A 17,749-nucleotide genomic window follows, 5' to 3' on the forward strand; every position below is an offset into this window, starting at 1 on the left:
GGGTTTGGCTGGGCTGAGGAAGAGCAGGGGTTTGATGCCAAGGTGCCAGGGTCAGTGCACTGTTCTCCTGTTGTTTCCCAGAGGGTTTGGCTGGGCTGAGGAAGAGCTGCTGTGTCCTGCAGACTGGGGATGGTGGGTGAGGGCATGACCAGGCTGCAGCAGAGCTGCAGGGCTGACCAAGCTCCTCTCACACATCAGCACTTCCTCCAGGGACCATCTCCTGCTCAGTGTCTTCTGCACTGAAAATGTGGCAGGAGAAGCAATTAAAAGAAAGCAAATAGCAAGGGAGCTCTCCAGCCTGACAATATCTTTCCCCTCCACTAGTTGTAGACTCTTTTGAGTGGAATAGGAATGAATAATCTTCATTACATGTGCTTACATTTGCCTTTTCTCCAGACAATCCAGTCCCCAGAGCTGGGGGCTGGACCACGATGGCAAATGAAGCCGAGCTCAGCCTGGCACGGGCAGGAAGAGGGGATGGGCAGGGAAAAGGCTGCCAGGGCTGCCCACCCTCCTGCAGCCCTTATCAGCCCCCGCAGGAGCTGGGTGCTGCCAGGGCTGCTCTGGGCACCGCCCAAGGGGTGCTGGCACCCACGGGGACGCTCTGGCACCATTGAATGGGAGCAGGGAAAGCAGCAAGGGGAGAGGGCGCCCCGCAGGATGGGTGTGCTGGGGGCACTCGGAGCAGGTGGGAAGGGAGGTGGGAGTGAGGCCACAGGGCAGCAGCACTGAGGGCTGCTCCCATCCTGCTGTGCCTCAGGGAATGCCAGAGCCTTGGGGCCTGCTCGGGCTCTGGGATCGCGGAATGATGGAGTGGGTTGGGATGGAGGGACCCTAAATCCCACCCAGTGCCAGCCCTGCCATGGCAGGGACACCTCCCACTGTCCCCAGTGTCCAGCCTGGCCTTGGGCACTGCCAGGGATGCAGGGGCAGCCCCAGCTGCTCTGGGCACCCTGTGCCAGGGCCTGCCCACCCTGCCAGGGAACAATTCCTCATTGCCCAGATCCCACCCAGCCCTGCCCTCTGGCACTGGCAGCCATTCCCTGGGTGCTGTCCCTGCATCCTTGTCCCCAGTCCCTGTCCAGCTCTGCTGTCCTTTTCCTCCCCAGACATGCTGACAGGAGGAGACCTGCTCATCCTCACAGCTCCCTCCTTTCTGCCTGAAGCCCATGAACAATCACCACTCATATCTGCCATGAAACCTATGAAAAGTCATTAAATACTTGGGGGTTTGGTGACTCTGTGCCTGCCCAGTCTCCCTGCAGGAAAAAAAAAAAAACTTTGGAACTTGCTGTGAATCATCTTCTCTCCCTCTCAGTGTGTACCCTGCCAGCAGAACAAAATGCCTCTTGCTTTGGGTGTCGTGACTGAGAAAGGGCATTTATGGGTCACGGGGGCTTCTCACACCTTCCTGCGGGTCAGGGGCAGCGAGTGAGTGCCCAGAGGTGTGGGTGAGGCAGAGACAGAGCACAGTGCAACCTGGCTGCCACAAACCCTGCTTGGAATAGCTTTGCCCAGCATTTCCCCTTAGAAGGGGCACATCCTTTGGGCCAAGCATCGCTTCTGCCTCGTCATGCTGCGTTCAGATGTGCTTCCCATGCCAAGAACAAGCCCTACCCAAAGAGCCCGGCTCTGCAGACACCCAGACCCACCCAAAACTCCCATCCAGGAAATTAAGTCCCTGCTCTTGGCAGAATGGGGCCCCCCCAATTGCAGAGTGGGCGGCACAGGGTGGGAGGGATGTGAATAAACAAAGTCTGCTCAGGCCTTGATAGCAAAATGTTTATCTAAAACCTGCCCCCACCCAGCTGGCTGCTGGGCCTGTGTGACTCAGCTGATTTTGGGTAGGTTTTATGCCAGGGATGAGCCAGGCTAGATTAAAGTCTTCCATTTGTTTATCTTCCCCCTCGAAAAACATGAATCCTCTGAGTTTCCCTTGTCTAGGAGAGACATGCAGGTTTAACAGTAAAATTCTGAGCAGTTCTCCTTGCAAAGCCCCCGGTGTGACCCCGGGGGTGGCAGGACTCTATCAACCCCATATCTTCCCCCCCAAAAAACATGAATCCTCCCAATTTCCCAGCTCTAGGAGAGACACGCAGGTTTTACAGTAAAACTCTGAGCAGCTCTCTGTGCAAAGGCCCTGGTGTGACCCCGGGAGTGGCAGGACTTTATCTTCCCCCCCAATAAACATGAATCTCTCAGTTTCCCTTGTCTAGGAGAGACACGCAGGTTTAACAGTAAAATTCTGAGCAGTTCTGCTTGCAAAGCCCCCAGTGTGATCCCGCACTCTACCAACCCCACATCCCACAAGCACAATTTCCAGAGGGCAATCCCACAGGCACCACCAGACCCAGGCAGAAGGAAGGCAGGGGCATTTTGTGCGCAGCCAGCCGTGCCCCCCAGCCCCGGCTGCCCCGAGGGACACACGAGCAGGCAGAGTTCACAGGATGAGCTTTATTTGGCTGTTAGAAGCGGTCGGGCAGCGGGTGCTGCGCGCTGCCGCGGCTCCTCAGTGGTACTTGCGGGCCAGGGCGTGGGCAACCACACGCACCAGCTTCTGCCAGGCAGCCTGGCACTCGGGAGTGAAGTCCTTGCCGAAGTGGGCGGCCAGGACGACGACCAGGATGTCACCCAGGAGCTGTGGGGACGAGAGCAGCCTCGGCTTAGCACAGCCCCACACAAGCACTCACACTGCACCCAGGGAAACCTACAGGAAATCTGCAGCCTTAAAAAAACCTCCCCCAGTTAGTGCTTTCTAACCTGCACCTTAAACCTGGTCTCTGCTCTTGCTCTAAATCCTGCTACCAAAGCCAAAAAATTCTCCAGAGTATTTTGGAGTAAATTTTTCTTTGTCCTTTCTGGCTTCTCTCAAGCAGAAGACCCGGCTGAGCTCCCAGTGCATCAGGAGACAGCACTTGGCCCCACAGAGCACAAACAAGGAGCTCATACTGACACAGGGGCATTTCTGTCAGCCCCAGCCCAGGGACAAATGGTGGGGTTAATTCCCCACTGAGACACTCCCAGCCCAAGTTTTCTCTCTCTGTAGATCCTCTTTGACTCCTGGCTTCCAGCTGCCATCTCCTGCTCCTCACTCATCTCTCTGTTCTCCTCTATGCCAAACTTTGCTCTTGCTCCTTCTCTCTTCCCCTTTGGCTCTTCCTGCTCAACAACTGCTCTCACTTTGTTGTCCCCCTCCATTCCCTCACTGGAACCACATCCTCCCCTGCCCCCTGCCCACAGCCCCTGTCACCTCCCCGCGGCTGCACTGGGTCCCTTCCCTGCCTGTCCCTCTGCACCTCACCCTATGCCAGCCCAGCCCCTCTCCCTCTGGCACTGTCCTGCTGGGCAAACCCCTCTCGTGGTGGGGATCAGGCTGGGGGCACCCCCTGCTCTGGGGAGGGCACGCAGGGCAGGACTCACCCTGAAGTTCTCGGGGTCCACGTGCAGCTTGTCGCAGTGCAGCTCGGACAGCGCGGAGAAGGTGTTCTTGATGCCATCCAGGTTCTTGACGGCCTCCCCGAAGGAGGTCAGCACCTTCTTGCCGTGGGCCTGCACCTTGGGGTTGCCAACGATGGCGGTGGCACCGGACAGGTTCCCGAAGGAGGCAAAGAACCTCTGGGTCCAGGGGTAGACGATCAGCAGCCTGGGGAGAGACGGACAGACAGACAGGGTCACATCAGCGCTCCCATGGCCGGAGTTCCCTCTGCAGGGGCAGGGGCAGTCTGGAGCTGCACCTACCTGGCCAGGGCCTCGCCGCCGCACTCGGCCACGTTGACCTTGCCCCAGAGGCCGGTGATGAGCTGCTTCTCCTCAGCTGTCCACTGCACCATGGTGTCGGCAGGAGGGCTGCGTGTCGCACGGAGGAACTCAGGCTCTGCTCCCGGGGATCGCACGCTGGGGAGCCGCTGCCCGGCCCCGCTTTTATGGCCGCGCGGGGCCCCTCCTCTGCCCCCTGCACCCCGTCATTGGCCGCGCCCGGGGGCCCTGGCACGGGGAGGGGACCCTGCATCGCCCCGCGCAGGGTGGGGCCCAGGGCAAGGTGCCCGGCCCAGCCCCGGCCTGCCTGCCTGGCCCGCCGCCCTCGCCGCCCCCGGTTCCCAGCCCTGCTCAGGGGCCGTTATCTCCCTCAGAGCCCAGCACGGCCCGGGCACGTTCTGCTGCAGCTCCCCTCTGGGGAAGGTGCCAGCCCTGGTGCCCCGTGGCTGCCCCTGGGGCAGGAGATGCCAACCTGGGGCTCCTGAGTTCTCCCTCTGAATGCACCAGGTTCTCCCTCTCCCCTTCCTGCAGGACCTGTCAGGTTTTGGCCTCCCTTTGCTTTCCCTTCAGCTCTTTAGGAGTTTGATTGACTTCAGGATGACGCTGCTGAAACCACAGCAAGGCCTCACAGCCCAGGGGAGCTCCTGTCTCCAAGATCCTCTTGGCAAAGGTCAGGCAGGGCTGGAAGGAGGTGTTATAACCCAGGGCAAACCAGCTCCCTGTGGGCTCACAGGGCATGAGGAGAGGTGGGAACACTGGGATTACTGGGATCCCACACAACCCCCAAATCCCCGGGGCTGGCACAGCCCTGCCAGCCCATGCAGTGCCAGCTGTGCCCCATGGGCACCGTGTGCCCAGCCCAGAGCACTCAGTGCCACCTCCAGGGCACACCTGCAGGGATGGGCACTGCAAAGCTCCCTGGGCAGCCCCTGCCAAGGCCTGAGCTCCCTTTCCAGGAAGAAAAAACATCTGCACAGATAAACATCTTCCTTTCCAGGAAGAAAAAGCATGTGCACAGATGTGAGCTGACAGTGCCTGGCCCAGGGTTCAGCAGCCCGAGGATCAGTGGTGCCCTGAGAGGCACCTGGCTCTCTGCTCTTCTGCTCCTGTGCCCAGCTGAGGGGGTGCCGGAGGCAGGCATGGAGCTCATGGGGCACGGGAATGCCCTGCTGGGGTCTGCATGACCTTGGAGCACAGCATTTGTGTTCGCTCCTGCTCACTGCAGGCAGGAGGGGCTAGGCCAAAGGACCCTGGCCAGGCTGGGGCTGACACTGTTCCCTCTGCAGGCAGCACTGGTGTTTCATGGAATCACAGAGCCCACACTGGGCTGGGCTGGAAAGGACCCAAAATCTCATTCAATCCCATCCCCTGCCACAGGCAGGGACACCTTCCACTGTCCCAGGTTTTTTCCAAGTCCCATCTAACCAAGTGTTGAGGGTTGTGTCTGTTACCTTCTGCCTTTGTTAACCTAAGAATCTTGGGGTTTTAAAAAACCCCAAGCCAACAAAACCCCACGTGCAGGAAGTTACAAGCCATGGCCCCAATCTCCCTGACACTTCTCCCACTGCACACTTCTGTACAGCTCTACTCCACTCACTCTGTGAAAGTTTTCAAACATTAAACCGAGCAATGTCACTTGATGTCTCCAAAAAGTGCCAGAGTGTTCCTGTTTGTATTTTCTGTTGTTTTTTGGTTTTTTGGGTTTTGTCCTGAACACCCCCCTGGGATCTCCATCTGAGACAAGTTTCACTTGCCTGAAGGAGATCGTGACTCAGTTATCCCATTTGTGAGCATCGGCTCCCCCAGCCCCTGTCCTTCCCTCCCCGTTCCCACAAAGAAGCAGACATCTGCTGTTGGCTGGAGCAGCTGGTGTTTATTGGGTGCTTAGAGCCCAGCAGAACCCGAGCAGATTCCCCAGGAGCGTCTCCAGGCAGGGAGGCTCCTCAGTGGTACTCATGGGCCAGGGCGTGGGCCACCACACGCACCAGCTTCTGCCAGGCAGCCTGGCACTCGGGGGTGAAGTCCTTGCCGAAGTGTCCGGCCAGCACCACGATGAGGATGTCACCCAGGAGCTGCGGGGAGGGAGCAGAGCTGTCGGTGGTGCTGCCCCCAGACCCTCCCCAGCAGGATCTGTCAGTGCTGCTGCCCCCAGACCCTCCCCAGCAGGATCTGTCAATGCTGCTGCCCAGACCCTCCCCAGCAGGAGCAGGATCTATCAATGGTGCTGCTCCCAGGCCCTCCCCAACAGGATCTGTCAGTGGTGCTGCCCCCAGACCCTCCCCAGCAGGAGCAGGAGCTGTCAGTGGCGCTGGAGCAGGATCTATCACTGCTGCTGCCCCCAGACCTTCCCCAGCAGGAGCAGGATCTATCAATGGTGCTGCCCCCAGACCCTCCCGAGCAGGATCTGTCAGTGCTGCTGCCCCCAGACCCCTCCCCAGCAGGAGCAGGATCTATCACTGGTGCTGCCCCCAGACCCCTCCCCAGCAGGAGCAGGATCTATCACTGGTGCTGGCCCCAGACCCCTCCCCAGCAGGAGCAGGATCTGTCAGTGCTGCTGCCCCCAGACCCCTCCCCAGCAGGATCGTCAGTGCTGCTGCTCCAGACCCCAGCAGATCTATCACTGCTGCGCCCCCAGACCCTCCCACAGAGCAGGATCTGTTAGTGCTGCTGCCCCCAGACCCCTCCCCAGCAGGAGCAGGATCTATCAATGGTGCTGGCCCCAGACCCCTCCCCAGCAGGAGCAGGATCTGTCAGTGCTGCTGCCCCCAGACCCTCCCCAGCAGGATCTATCAGTGCTGCTGCCCCCAGACCCTCCCCAGCAGGAGCAGGATCTATCATGCTGCTGCCCCCAGACCCTCCCCAGCAGGATCTATCAATGCTGCTGCCCCCAGACCCTCCCTAGCAGGAGCAGGATCTATCATGGTGCTGCCCCCAGACCCTCCCCAGCAGGAGCAGGATCTGTCAGTGCTGCTGCCCCCAGACCCTCCCCAGCAGGATCTGTCAGTGCTGCTGCTCCCAGACCCTCCCCAGCAGGATCTGTCAGTGCTGCTGCCCCCAGACCCTCCCCAGCAGGAGCAGGATCTATCACTGGTGCTGCCCCCAGACCCTCCCCAGTGCTCCCTCTGCTCTCTGGGCAGCTCACAGCACAGCAAGGAGCAGGTTTTCCTGGCCCCATCCATGCACCAGGCTCTCAGCACAGCTCGGGGTCTGGCCAAGAGGGACCCCTGGCTGTGCTGGAGCCTCCCCCATCACCTTCCTGTGCTGGCTCTGCAGGGTCCTTCCTCCCTGCTTCACCCTTTCCTTTCCCATCCCTCCCACGCTGGCTGTCCCCGGGCTCAGAAGCCTCCTGCCAGAGCGGCTGTGCTTTTTTCCCTTCTGGTTTACCCACTGCCTCACAGCCAAGCCCAGCTCTTCCCTCTGAACCCCATCCCAGCTCCTTCCCTGGGGCTGCTCCAGGCTGTTTCTTCTGAGCAGGGCACACTGCTCCGTGCATTTCTGCCTCCCCTCACAGACCCCAGCCCCAGAGCTCCTCTCTGCTCCCCCCAGATATGACTCTCCTTTCCCCTCCTCTGCCCTGCCCTCCACAGGCAGCCCTGGGTTTCTCTCGAGGTCTCAGGGACTGTCAGACCCCTCTGAGCCCAGCCCCTGTGCCCAGCCGAGGCTGGAGCTGAGATGGCTCACCCTGAAGTTCTCGGGGTCCACGTGCAGCTTGTCGCAGTGCAGTTTGCTCAGGGGAGCAAAGCACTTCTTGATGCCATCCAGGTTCTTGATGGCCTCCCCGAAGGAGGTCAGCACCTTCTTGCCATGGGCACGGACCATGGGGTTGCCAGTGACAGCAGTGGCGCTGGACAGGTTCCCAAAGGAGGCAAAGAACCTCTGGGTCCAGGGGTAGACGATCAACAGCCTGGGGAGAGGTGGAGGGACACAGACAGACACAGAACCATTGATATTCCAGTGACAGGAGTGATTCTCTGCAGTGCAGGGGCAGGAGTGACTCCAGGAGTGACTCCAAGAGTGTTTCCCTGCATGGGCAGGAGTGACTCCAGTAATGATTCCCTGCAGTGCAGGGGCAGGAGTGACTCCAGGAGTGACTCCAGGAGAGTTTCCCTGCAGGGACGGGTCAGGAGCTGCACTTACCTGGCCAGGGCCTCGGCGCCGCACTCGGCGACGTTGACCTTGCCCCAGAGGCCGGTGATGAGCTGCTTCTCCTCAGCTGTCCAGTTCACCATGGTGCTGGCAGAAGGTTGTCCGAGCTTCCCTGAACAATGCCGAGGACGTGGCTGCCGAGGCTGCCCCGGGGATTTTTATACACGGCTCAGGCTAATCTCAGTCCCCGGAGGCACTGCTTGGGGCTGGGGAGGGGAGATAGTGGCTTTGGCAGCTGTCCAGGGGGGAGAGAGGCCCTGTCCCCCCTTTGTCTGTGCGGGGACAAGCATCACCTCAGCCCCGAGCACAGGGGGAGCTGCCGGCCCGCTGGGGGCTCAGGGCTGCGTCCCTGCTGGGGAGCATCATCCCCTCTGCCCAGTGATCCTTCACGGTGCTTTGCACGTGGAATCATGGAATCCCACACCAGTCTGGGCTGGGAGGCTCCTTAAAGCCCATGGAGTGCCACCCCTGCCATGGCAGGGACCCCTTCCACTGTCCCAGGCTGCTCCAGCCCAGCCCTGGGCACTGCCAGGGCAGCCACAGCTTCCCCAGGCACCCAGAGCCTCAGGGCACTCACCAGCTAAATCATGAGTTTAAACTCCCTGAGAAAGAATTCCAAGGGCTTTTTAATTTGAGGATTATGGAGCATGGAGAAATCTGAAGGAGGTGTGCTGTGCTGGGCTGGCCCAGGGGCTGCTTGCAGCAGTGGCCGCTGGTCCCAGCACCGTGCGCCATGAGGCACTGAGGGGCTGGATCACCTGTCCCAGTGAGGCACACACAGCCCCAGGGGCCTGCCAGGATGGCAGGGTGGGTGAGCCTGGTCAGGGCTGCACCAGCTCTCAGCAGACCTGCAGAGACCTGGCAAGGACCAAAGGCAAGCACAGCCCGGACAGTGCCAGCCTTGGGCTCGCCCTGGTGCTGCGTTCAATTTTATTAGAAAGAATTAATTCTCAGTATGCTTGAAAATCCCCTGCTCTCTGCCTTGGGGGCAGCAGCCTGGCAGGGAGATTTGGGAGCTCAGGGAGCTCTCTGGGACGCAGGCTGGGAGGGGAAATGTTCATCTCAATGTGCTGAGCAGGGGCAATTTCTGTAGCTCTGTTTGAGTCTGCAGAGTCAAAGGGACATCTCCTTCCCCCAGTGCAAGCCCAGCAGCACCTGACAGCTCATGCCCAGCTGGTGCCCAGACAGAAAAGCAGGCCCTGCCCTCAGCCTGGGGTGGATTTCACTATGCTCAGGACCCTTCCCTCCTGCATCCTTCCAGGGCTGTTCCCTTTGGTGTGGATGGAAGATCTCTGAACTCCGGGAATCACAGGATCACGGAATGGTTAAGGTTGGAAGGGATCTTCAGGATATCTCATTCCACCCCCCTGCCACAGGCAGGGAACCTTCTACTGGAACAGGTCCTGGCCACACACTTGTCCCCTGCCATGGACAAGGACCTTCCCTTTGGAGACAAACCATCCCAACGAGGGCCACAGGCAGCTCCAGTGAGGGCCCTCCTGCCCCAAGCAGAGTTCCTTGGTCCCTGATTGCAGCAGTGTCCCTGCCAAGCTTTGCAGAGCCCTTATCAGCACAGTGGCATCCGTGCCCAGGCTCTGCTCTGGAGCCAGGCCAGCCTCCACGCTTCTCCAGAGAGTGCAGGGCCTTGTGTCTTATCCAGCAGGTCCTGAGGGTGTCTTTGTTCCTATTTTAAAATCCCAGAAGGTTTGCACTGGGAGGGACCTTAAATCCCACCCAGAGCCACCCCTGCCATGGCAGGGACATCTCCCACTGTCCCAGGCTGCTCCAGCCCCAGTGTCCAACCTGGCCTTGGGCACTGCCAGGCTTCCAGGGCATCCTGCACCCAGGGCTCTCCTGTACTCTCCTGACCTGTTTTTGGGTCAGGGGGGCTGGTGGTAGCTGTGACTTTGCTCTGTCACACCTGGGAGAGGGGGACACGCTGGCTCTGTGACACAGGCACCACCCCTTGTCACTGTCCCTAGCCCTGGACATCAGGACTGTCCAGGCGCTGGTCAGAGAGCAGGACGTGCTCCACAGCACCACTGGGACATGTCCAGAGGAGAGGAGCAGAGAAGGGTCACAATGAGATCATTCATTGAGGTGGAAAGTCACTGCTCTGGGTGCTGACCCAGCCAGGGCACCGCCAGGCCAGGGTGCTGCTGTGCACCCACCACCCGGCCTTGTGTGCTGGAAAGTTCCCCAGCTCTGAACTGAGCAGCACGTGGGGAATGGTCTCACCTCCTGCCCTCCTGCTGAAATCCCCTCTGCTGGTGAAAGGAGAAGCTGTGCTGCAGGGAAGCTGGATTCGGATTTTGGGCTTTTTCCCTAATTGTTTTCTCCAGCCCCTCGGTGCTGCTGGCAGGGCTGGACCTTGCCTGCCTGGCTGTGTAGGGTAGAGGGGTGAATGCACAGCCCTGCTCTACCAGGAGAAAGGCTGAATATTTATTCCGAAATCATTCAAAACACACCTTTCATCCTTCTAAAACACCAGCATGTCTCTCCTTGTTGCTTTGTACGCTGTTTGTGGAAAAACATTGTTGAAACTGAGATGCTTACATAGAATCTTTCTATTCCACTGAAAATATGTGCTTCATTAAGCCAAAATGAGCAAAAAAAGACTCTAACCCCTCTGTGTGAGAGCTGCCTTCATCCCCTGCTCTTGGGATCTTACACATTTCAGATACCAAACTCTGACCAAGATGCACCAGTCCTGCACCGTCACTGATGCAGAAAATGCTTTTGATCAGCCTAACACATCAGTAGCAAACTGTGGAGGGGTAAATTCCTGCCTAATCAGTGAATCTCTGTGAATTTATATCCTTGCAGATATCCCAGGAGGAGAGGCCCAGGGCCCACGGGCAGCCACAGAGACACAGGACACAAAGAACTCCAGAAAATGAGGTTTTTATTGCCCGTTACAGACACGGGTGCCTCCCGAGGCCTCAGTGGTACTTGCGGGCCAGGGCGTGGGCCACCAGCCCCACCAGCTTCTGCCACGTGGCCTGGCAGGCAGGGGTGAAGTCCTTGGTGAAGTGGGCGGCCAGGACGATGACCAGGATGTCACCCAGCAGCTGCAGGGGAAGGCAGGAGGGAAATGAGGTGAGTGCTGGGCACCCCTGGCCCTGCCCAGCACCAGAACCAGGGAGCTCAGCTGCCGGTGGGTGCTTGGCCGGGCCCAGGGAGGCTCTGCCAGCTGCAGGACAAGAGCCCAGTGCTGGCCATGGGCATGAGTGCCCGCCCGCTCCAGCTCTGCCTCCTCACACATTCTCCAGACACTAGACATTGTTCTGCCTTTCCTCCTTCTGCTGTGAAACCCCACACCCACTTCAGCTGAGGGCCAGTGCCAGGCCCACCTTCTACATCCCCAAATCCAGGCTTAAACAGGGGCTGGAGCAGAGGCCAACATCCTGCTCCTTTTCTCCAGCCATGCCTGCACGAGCCCCCAGGCTTTTAGAGAATCCCCCTGTGTGTGTCACCACATTTGTCCTTGCAGCCCAGAGCCCAGTATTACCCTGCACTATGGAATTCCCAGCCTTGCCCTGTCCCCAGCTCCCACTCCAGGCAGCCAGGTCCTGGTTGGTAATTAAAACACAAGTGAGTGATGCCTGTTGGAAACCCCCCAGGCACTGAGGGGCTCTGAGGAAGGAGGGACAGAGAGCAAAGCTCCAAGCACAGCTCACCCTGAAGTTCTCGGGGTCCACGTGCAGCTTGTCACAGTGCAGCTCGGACAGCTTGGAGTAGGTGCCCTTGAGGTTGTCCAGGTTCTTGATGGCCTCCCCGAAGGAGGTGAGCACCTTCTTGCCGTGGGCACGCACCTTGGGGTTGCCGATGATGGCCGTGGGGCTGGACAGGTTGCCGAAGTCAGAGAAGAACCTCTGGGTCCAGGGGTAGACGATCAGCAGCCTGGGGAGAGACACGGGCAGGTGAGGCCGCCGCAGCCAGGGCTGCCCTGCGGCGCAGGGCCCCGGGCAGCTGCACCCACCTGGCCAGGGCCTCGGCGCCGCATTCCTCCACATTGACCTTGGCCCACACGCCGGCGATGAGCTGCTTCTCCTCGGCTGACCAGTGCACCATGGTGGCTGCAGGGGCTCGCTGGGCTGAGCTGGGCCCGGCCTGGGCCGGGTTTTATGGCCTGGGCCAGCCCCGGGCCGGCCCCTGCAGCGGGGCCATTGGCTGGGACGGCCGGGGGTCCCCAACGGGGTCCCGGGCAGTGGTCACTCTGCTCTGAGGTGTGGTCATTGAGGAGAGCCTGTGAGCCCCTTAACGGGCCAGGCCAGGACACAGGAGCTGCTTATCTCTCTCTGAGAGCCCTGGCTGCTGCTCACCACAGGCATGGACATTGCACCCATCCCTGAGCAGGCACAGACCCCTCTGAGAGCTGCTTTAGAATCACAGAATTCTCTGCCTTGGAAAGGACTTTACAGCTCTTTAAAGCACTTTAAAGCTCTTGTTCTACCCCTTCCCATGGCAAGAACACCTTCCACTATCCCAGGTTGCTCCAAGCCCTGTCTGGCCTTGCACACTTGCAGGGATGGTGCTGGTGAATCAGAGGTCACCGTGCTCTGACTGCTCCAGCTTGACCTTCATGCCCTGTAATCATAGAAACATTGGAATATCCTGAGCTGAAAGGGACAGAATCCCAGGATCCCGGGGGCTGGAGAAGCCCTCCCAGCTCCAGGTTTCCAGCAATAGCTGTGTGGGATGCCAGGCTGGGCTGCACTGTGAACAGGCTCCTCTGCTCTGCCCACGAGTGTCCAGTGTGAGCCCTTCAGGGGTCTCTCCCTGCTGGGAGAGAAAGGCCTTGCACAAGGACAGCAGGACCCTGCCCTGTCACAGCCCCAGCAGCAGCATCCATTTCCACCAGGTCCAGCTCTGCCTGCAGGCTTTTGGCTGACTCTGGCTGACACCTGCACAGGTGTTTTCCTGGTCTCCAGGCCTCCAGTGAGGCTGTGCCCTGTGCTTAGCAAGGCACAGCCAGGATGCTGGAGCTGTCAGGCATCCAGACACAGCCACGGACATGGAATTGTTCCAGGCCAGGCTGGATGGGGCTTGGAGCAGCCTGCTGTGGGAGAATGTGTCTCTGCCAGTGCAGGCAGCTGGAACTGGGGGATTATCCAACCCAAACCATTCCTGGATTCCTTGAATCCGTGGCTTTGGGTCTGTCTATGGGATGTTCAAGAAGTCTCATCCAGACTTCTGAAATCTTCCAGTTATAGACTGATACTGGTCCATTGATCTGCGAAGGCTGGAGAGGGACTTCTTACATGGGGAGGCAGACATAGGATAAGGGGGAATGGCTTCCACTGCCTGTGGGTAGAGATGGGATCTTGGCAATGAGGAATTGTTCCCTGGCAGGATGGGCAGGCCCTGGCACAGGGTGCCCAGAGCAGCTGGGGCTGCCCCTGCATCCCTGGCAGTGCCCGAGGCCAGGCTGGACGCTGGGGCTGGAGCAGCCTGGCACAGTGGGAGGTGTCCCTGCCAGGGCAGGGGTGGCCCTGGTGAGGTTTAAGGTCCCTCCCAGCCAAACCAGTTTGGCATTGTGTGATCTCACTGCAGACACAGTGGCACGAGCCCATCACCGTGATCCCCTTGGGGCATTCACATCTGCAGGCACATTTAACTTCTCACCATAGGGTTCTATGAGACATTATTAATTTTTTCCATTTCTGGGCCGTGGGAGAGGCGCTTCCAGCAGCCCCAGGCAGGCTCTGATAGCCCGGGCAGTGGGGCTGTGTGGGGCAGATAAAGGTATCAGCAGGGCCTGGTGCTGCCTGGGCTCCTCACTTGCACAGCAGACACACGGCACACCCCTGCTTCTCAGCACATCTGGGCGCTCCAGAAGGTGACAAATTCACCCTGCAGAGCTACAAGGAGTGTGATGGAATAGAGCAGCCCTGAATTCCCAGGCAGGCATTCCCATCGAGGCAGCAGCTGCTCGCCCAGCTGGGGATGACAATAAACGGCCTCAGTGGCCTCTGCATTTATTACCTCTCTGCAGCCTGAATTGCCTGGCATTGAAATTAAAACCCAGCCTGCATCTGGGGCTGTTCTTAGCAATGCACTCCCCTCTGATAGGAGATTCATTTTCGGCTCTGCAAGGCCAAGCTTGAAAAGGGAAAAGATAATGATGCTTTTCTGCTGCATCTGAGCCAGCAGCAGGGAAACGCTCAGGGAGGGGCAGCAGGAGGATGAGCCTGGGACAGGCAGCACAACATCGAGCACAGAGGCTGGAGGGGAGTGGTGACTGCAGCATTAATAGTATTTTTAAAGTGTGGTTAATAAATGGTTAACAAATGCTGGGTTTCTGAAGCCTGTTGAAACAGGCAGTGACATGGCTCGTGGTGAGAAGCCTGCAGGCCTGGACCCACGCTGTGACCCATCAGGGCCTGGTTTTACTGGTGTTTTTACTGTTTACTGGTGTTTTACTGGTGTGGGAGCAAGATGACTTTTCGTGGATGGGTAATGATGGCCACAAAGAGCTGAGGGGGAAGGAGTAAGGCAGAGGAAACAGAAGGAAGAGAGGCAGAAGTAATTTCCATTCAGACAGGCCCACTCCATGCTGCTCCCCTGTACTGATCCCTCTAATGATCGGTTTTATCCTCACAGCAGCTCCTTAACCTCTAAATCCCTTCAGGTGGGCACAACAGCAAAGGAATAACAGCAGGTGAATCAGCCTCTTAATCGGATTAGGGTCTTGTCCCTGTGCCTGGGGACTGTCTGTCATGGCAATGGCCTTTTGCAGCCACTCTGTAAATTTACGCCTCAGCTCCAGCCCCTCCTGCCCCACAGGCCCCACTGCCCATTTGGCTGTGGACAGCCTGGGCTGGCGGGGAGGGCAGAGGTGATTTCCCTCCACACTCTGCTGCAGGCACCCAGGAAGGGAGCTCAGGGCAGCAGGGGGTGTCAGGAACCCCTGGAAAACTGCAGAGGGACTGGGGACAAGGCCTGCAGGGACAGCACCCAGGGAATGGCTGCCAGTGCCAGAGGAGCAGCCATGGATGGGACATTGGCAATGAGGAATTGTTCCCTGGCAGGGTGGGCAGGCTCTGGCACAGAGAAGCGGAGCAAAGCCAGCTGCTCCCAGATTTTATGGAAAGGGGCAGAGCAGGTGCTCTAAGCCCATGCAGGATGGGGTCAGTGATGAATGCAGGGAAATGCAGAATTAGTGTGTCTGAATCACCACAATTTGTTCAACTCCCCCTGGCTGGGACTGGTTCTTGCCTGAACATGGTGGAAAATACTTTCTGGAAATGCAGTTTTTTCCTTAGAAGGGAGAGAGACACTGGGAGACACCAGAGGCAGCAGAGGTGTGGGGACTCCACAGTGGAGACCCCGGGCAGGCTGGAATTGTAGAGCAGGCTGGAACTGTAGTGCCATCCCCACTGAGGGACTCTGCTCTCAGCACAAGGACATTCCTGTTTGTTTCTCTGCTCTAACAACCGGGGAAAATGCAGCAGAGGTTAAATGAATTCCTCTCTGCCCCTAACAAAGTCCTCTCATTGCAGGATCCAGATTTAACCCTTTTAGGCCTGACTGCAAGAGGTGTGGAGCAGCCCTTGCTCTGACTGCTCCAGCTTGACCTTCATGCCATGTAATCATAGAAACATGGAATATCCTGAGCTGAAAGGGACAGAATCCCAGGAAAATCCCATGGAGTGCCAGCTGTGCCCCATGGGCACCTTGTGCCCAGCCCAGAGCACTCAGTGCCACCTCCAGGGACACCTGCAGGGATGGGCACTGCAAAGCTCCCTGGGCAGCCCCTGCCAAGGCCTGAGCTCCCTTTACATGGGCAAATTCCTCCTGAAAAAGGACCTACATAGATCACTGTGTCCAGCTTCAGGCCCTGCACAGGATCACCCCAGGAATCCCAACACGTGCCTCACTTCTCATATAAACATGTTTTAATTGGCTTGGAGCTTTTCATGGTATTGCTTTAATTTTACAGGAGATCTCGTGGGTCTGGAATGTGGGTCCTGGGTGACACTGATGGATGAGGATGCAGCAGAAATGCCCAGGAACCTCTGGGCACAGCAGGAGACCTGTCCCCACCCTGTTTGTTTGTCCGTCCCTGTCCCTGTGTCCCTGCAAAGGGACCCACCAGGATGTGGCACTGCAGCCACCCCAGTGCCATGGGCTAGAGGCTCCAGAGCTGCTCCAGAGGGTGGTGACAGGGTGAGAGGCACAGGGTGAGGCCCAAGGGCCAGGATGGCTGAGGAAAAGCTAAATTTAATGAATCTGCTTCCCAGTTATCCCTCAGCACAAGAACTTGGCAAAAGCACCCAGAAAGGGGCAAAAGCAGGATTTTCATTGCAGACAGGCTCCTGCAGGACGGGCTGGCTGAGGGCAGATCTTTCCTGGAGGGTTTGCTCTGCCCCAGCCCTGGCTGGGCTCCATCCCAGCCCAGAAGGGACCTGGGCTGGAGGAGACACTGAGGGGACATTGAGGGGACACTGAGGGTGACACTGAGGGGAGATTGAGGGGACACTGAGGGGGACACTGAGTGGGACATTGAGGAGGATACTGAGGGGACACTGAGGGAGCACTGAAAGGGCACTGAGGAGACACTGAGAGGACTTTGAGGGGACATTGAGAGGACACTGAGGGAGGGCAAGGCTGGCCGGGGAGGGAAGGCAGGGCTGAGGGAGGCAGGTGGGTTTGCCAGCTGTGCCCCCCAGCCTGTGCCCACCATGGAGCTGTCCCAGCCCCGGGGCTCGGGCTGCTGTCCCATCCCGGCCCATCCCGGGCTATCAGCCGGGACCCCCGCCCTGGCCGGCCCCCGGGGCTCCCCCCTATCGGCCCGGGCAGCCCAGAGCCCCTCCCCGGGGCCGGCCCCGATAGCCCCGGGCTGCAGCCCCAGATAAGCCCGGCCCAGGCGGCTCCAGCTGTTTGGGGCCGGCAGGGTCAGCACGGGGGCTGGACAGACAGATGGACACATCTCCATCCACACAGGATGCGATTCTGATGTGGAATCATGCAGTGCTTGGGGCTGGAGGAACCCCAAATCCCACCCAGTGCCACCCCTGCCATGGCAGGGACACCTCCCACTGTCCCCAGTGCCCAGCCTGGCCTTGGGCACTGCCAGGGATGCAGGGGCAGCCCCAGCTGCTCTGGGCACCCTGTGCCAGGGCCTGCCCACCCTGCCAGGGAACAATTCCTCATTGCCCAGATCCCACCCAGCCCTGCCCTCTGGCACTGGCAGCCATTCCCTGGGTGCTGTCCCTGCATCCTTGTCCCCAGTCCCTCTGCAGCTCTCCTGGAGCCCTTCAGGCCCTGCCAGGGCTCTGAGCTCTGCCTGGAGCCTTCTCCTCTCCTGTCCATGGGGTACATTGAGTTTTCCTATCGTGTTTCCTCTCAGGGCAGCTGAGAGCTGTTCCAGGACAGGCGTTCAGGGTCCCCTCCATCCCTGCCGGCTGCCCCAGTCAGGATTCACATGGACCAGGAGGATGGGACAGGACTCCCCTCAGGACCCTTCCCTCTGCTCCTGCAGCCATGGGGCTGCTCTCCCCTCCCAGTGCTCCTGTCCCCCATGGCCCCCGGGGGAGCCCAGGGCTCCATGGACAGCCTGAGCCGAGCCCTGCTGCAGGAAAAGCACCTGAGCCATGCCTGGGTGTGCTGTGCTGGCAGCAGGGGATGCAGAGCAGGTACCCTCAGCCAGGTACCCCCCGACCCCTCAGAGTGAGGGCCTTGCTCTGCCTCAGCAGCTCCAGCACCCTTGGTGCCAGGCCAGGCGAGCTCTGAGGGCTCTCACTGTGCTCCCAGCACTGCACCTGCCACAGGCCCAGCTGGCTCTGTCCCTCGCTGCTTTGCAGAAGGTTCCCTCCATCACACACCCCCACAATAAATCCCA

General features: G+C 59.2%; 3 protein-coding genes across 3 annotated transcripts; all 3 read right to left on the reverse strand.

Annotated features, from left to right (window-relative positions):
* Nucleotides 1-2,439: 2,439 nt before the first annotated feature.
* On the reverse strand, nt 2,440-3,912 carry LOC135443927 (hemoglobin subunit beta). The gene is made up of 3 exons (XM_064704824.1): nt 3,739-3,912; nt 3,421-3,643; nt 2,440-2,638 (listed from the first exon to the last, which is right to left on the reverse strand). Exons 1-3 carry the CDS (start codon nt 3,828-3,830, stop codon nt 2,510-2,512), a joined length of 444 nt encoding a protein of 147 aa, XP_064560894.1. The 5' UTR covers nt 3,831-3,912; the 3' UTR covers nt 2,440-2,509.
* Nucleotides 3,913-5,632: 1,720 nt separating this feature from the next.
* LOC135443939 (hemoglobin subunit beta) lies at nt 5,633-8,011 on the reverse strand. Its single transcript, XM_064704850.1, has 3 exons — nt 7,894-8,011; nt 7,438-7,660; nt 5,633-5,828 (listed from the first exon to the last, which is right to left on the reverse strand). The coding sequence occupies exons 1-3, from the start codon at nt 7,983-7,985 to the stop codon at nt 5,700-5,702; spliced, it is 444 nt and encodes a 147-aa protein (XP_064560920.1). The 5' UTR covers nt 7,986-8,011; the 3' UTR covers nt 5,633-5,699.
* Nucleotides 8,012-10,815: 2,804 nt separating this feature from the next.
* On the reverse strand, nt 10,816-12,176 carry LOC135443932 (hemoglobin subunit rho). Its single transcript, XM_064704837.1, has 3 exons — nt 11,885-12,176; nt 11,583-11,805; nt 10,816-10,973 (listed from the first exon to the last, which is right to left on the reverse strand). The coding sequence occupies exons 1-3, from the start codon at nt 11,974-11,976 to the stop codon at nt 10,845-10,847; spliced, it is 444 nt and encodes a 147-aa protein (XP_064560907.1). The 5' UTR covers nt 11,977-12,176; the 3' UTR covers nt 10,816-10,844.
* Nucleotides 12,177-17,749: the final 5,573 nt, after the last annotated feature.

Source organism: Zonotrichia leucophrys, chromosome 1 (genome assembly GCF_028769735.1).
Source record: "Zonotrichia leucophrys gambelii isolate GWCS_2022_RI chromosome 1, RI_Zleu_2.0, whole genome shotgun sequence".
In the NCBI taxonomy this organism is placed as follows: Eukaryota; Metazoa; Chordata; class Aves; order Passeriformes; family Passerellidae; genus Zonotrichia; species Zonotrichia leucophrys.

What these genes read in the sequence shown, in the direction of transcription:
- LOC135443927 (XM_064704824.1), bottom strand. Translation starts at nt 3,830, where the DNA reads ATGGTGCAGTGGACAGCTGAGGAGAAGCAGCTCATCACCGGCCTCTGG. An exon ending in GGCGGCGAGGCCCTGGCCAG is followed by an intron (nt 3,644 to 3,738) that starts GTAGGTGCAGCT and finishes GTCTCTCCCCAG; the next exon opens with GCTGCTGATCGTCTACCCCT. An exon ending in TGGACCCCGAGAACTTCAGG is followed by an intron (nt 2,639 to 3,420) that starts GTGAGTCCTGCC and finishes TCGTCCCCACAG; the next exon opens with CTCCTGGGTGACATCCTGGT.
- LOC135443939 (XM_064704850.1), bottom strand. Translation starts at nt 7,985, where the DNA reads ATGGTGAACTGGACAGCTGAGGAGAAGCAGCTCATCACCGGCCTCTGG. An exon ending in GGCGCCGAGGCCCTGGCCAG is followed by an intron (nt 7,661 to 7,893) that starts GTAAGTGCAGCT and finishes ACCTCTCCCCAG; the next exon opens with GCTGTTGATCGTCTACCCCT. An exon ending in TGGACCCCGAGAACTTCAGG is followed by an intron (nt 5,829 to 7,437) that starts GTGAGCCATCTC and finishes CCCTCCCCGCAG; the next exon opens with CTCCTGGGTGACATCCTCAT.
- LOC135443932 (XM_064704837.1), bottom strand. Translation starts at nt 11,976, where the DNA reads ATGGTGCACTGGTCAGCCGAGGAGAAGCAGCTCATCGCCGGCGTGTGG. An exon ending in GGCGCCGAGGCCCTGGCCAG is followed by an intron (nt 11,806 to 11,884) that starts GTGGGTGCAGCT and finishes GTCTCTCCCCAG; the next exon opens with GCTGCTGATCGTCTACCCCT. An exon ending in TGGACCCCGAGAACTTCAGG is followed by an intron (nt 10,974 to 11,582) that starts GTGAGCTGTGCT and finishes CTTCCCCTGCAG; the next exon opens with CTGCTGGGTGACATCCTGGT.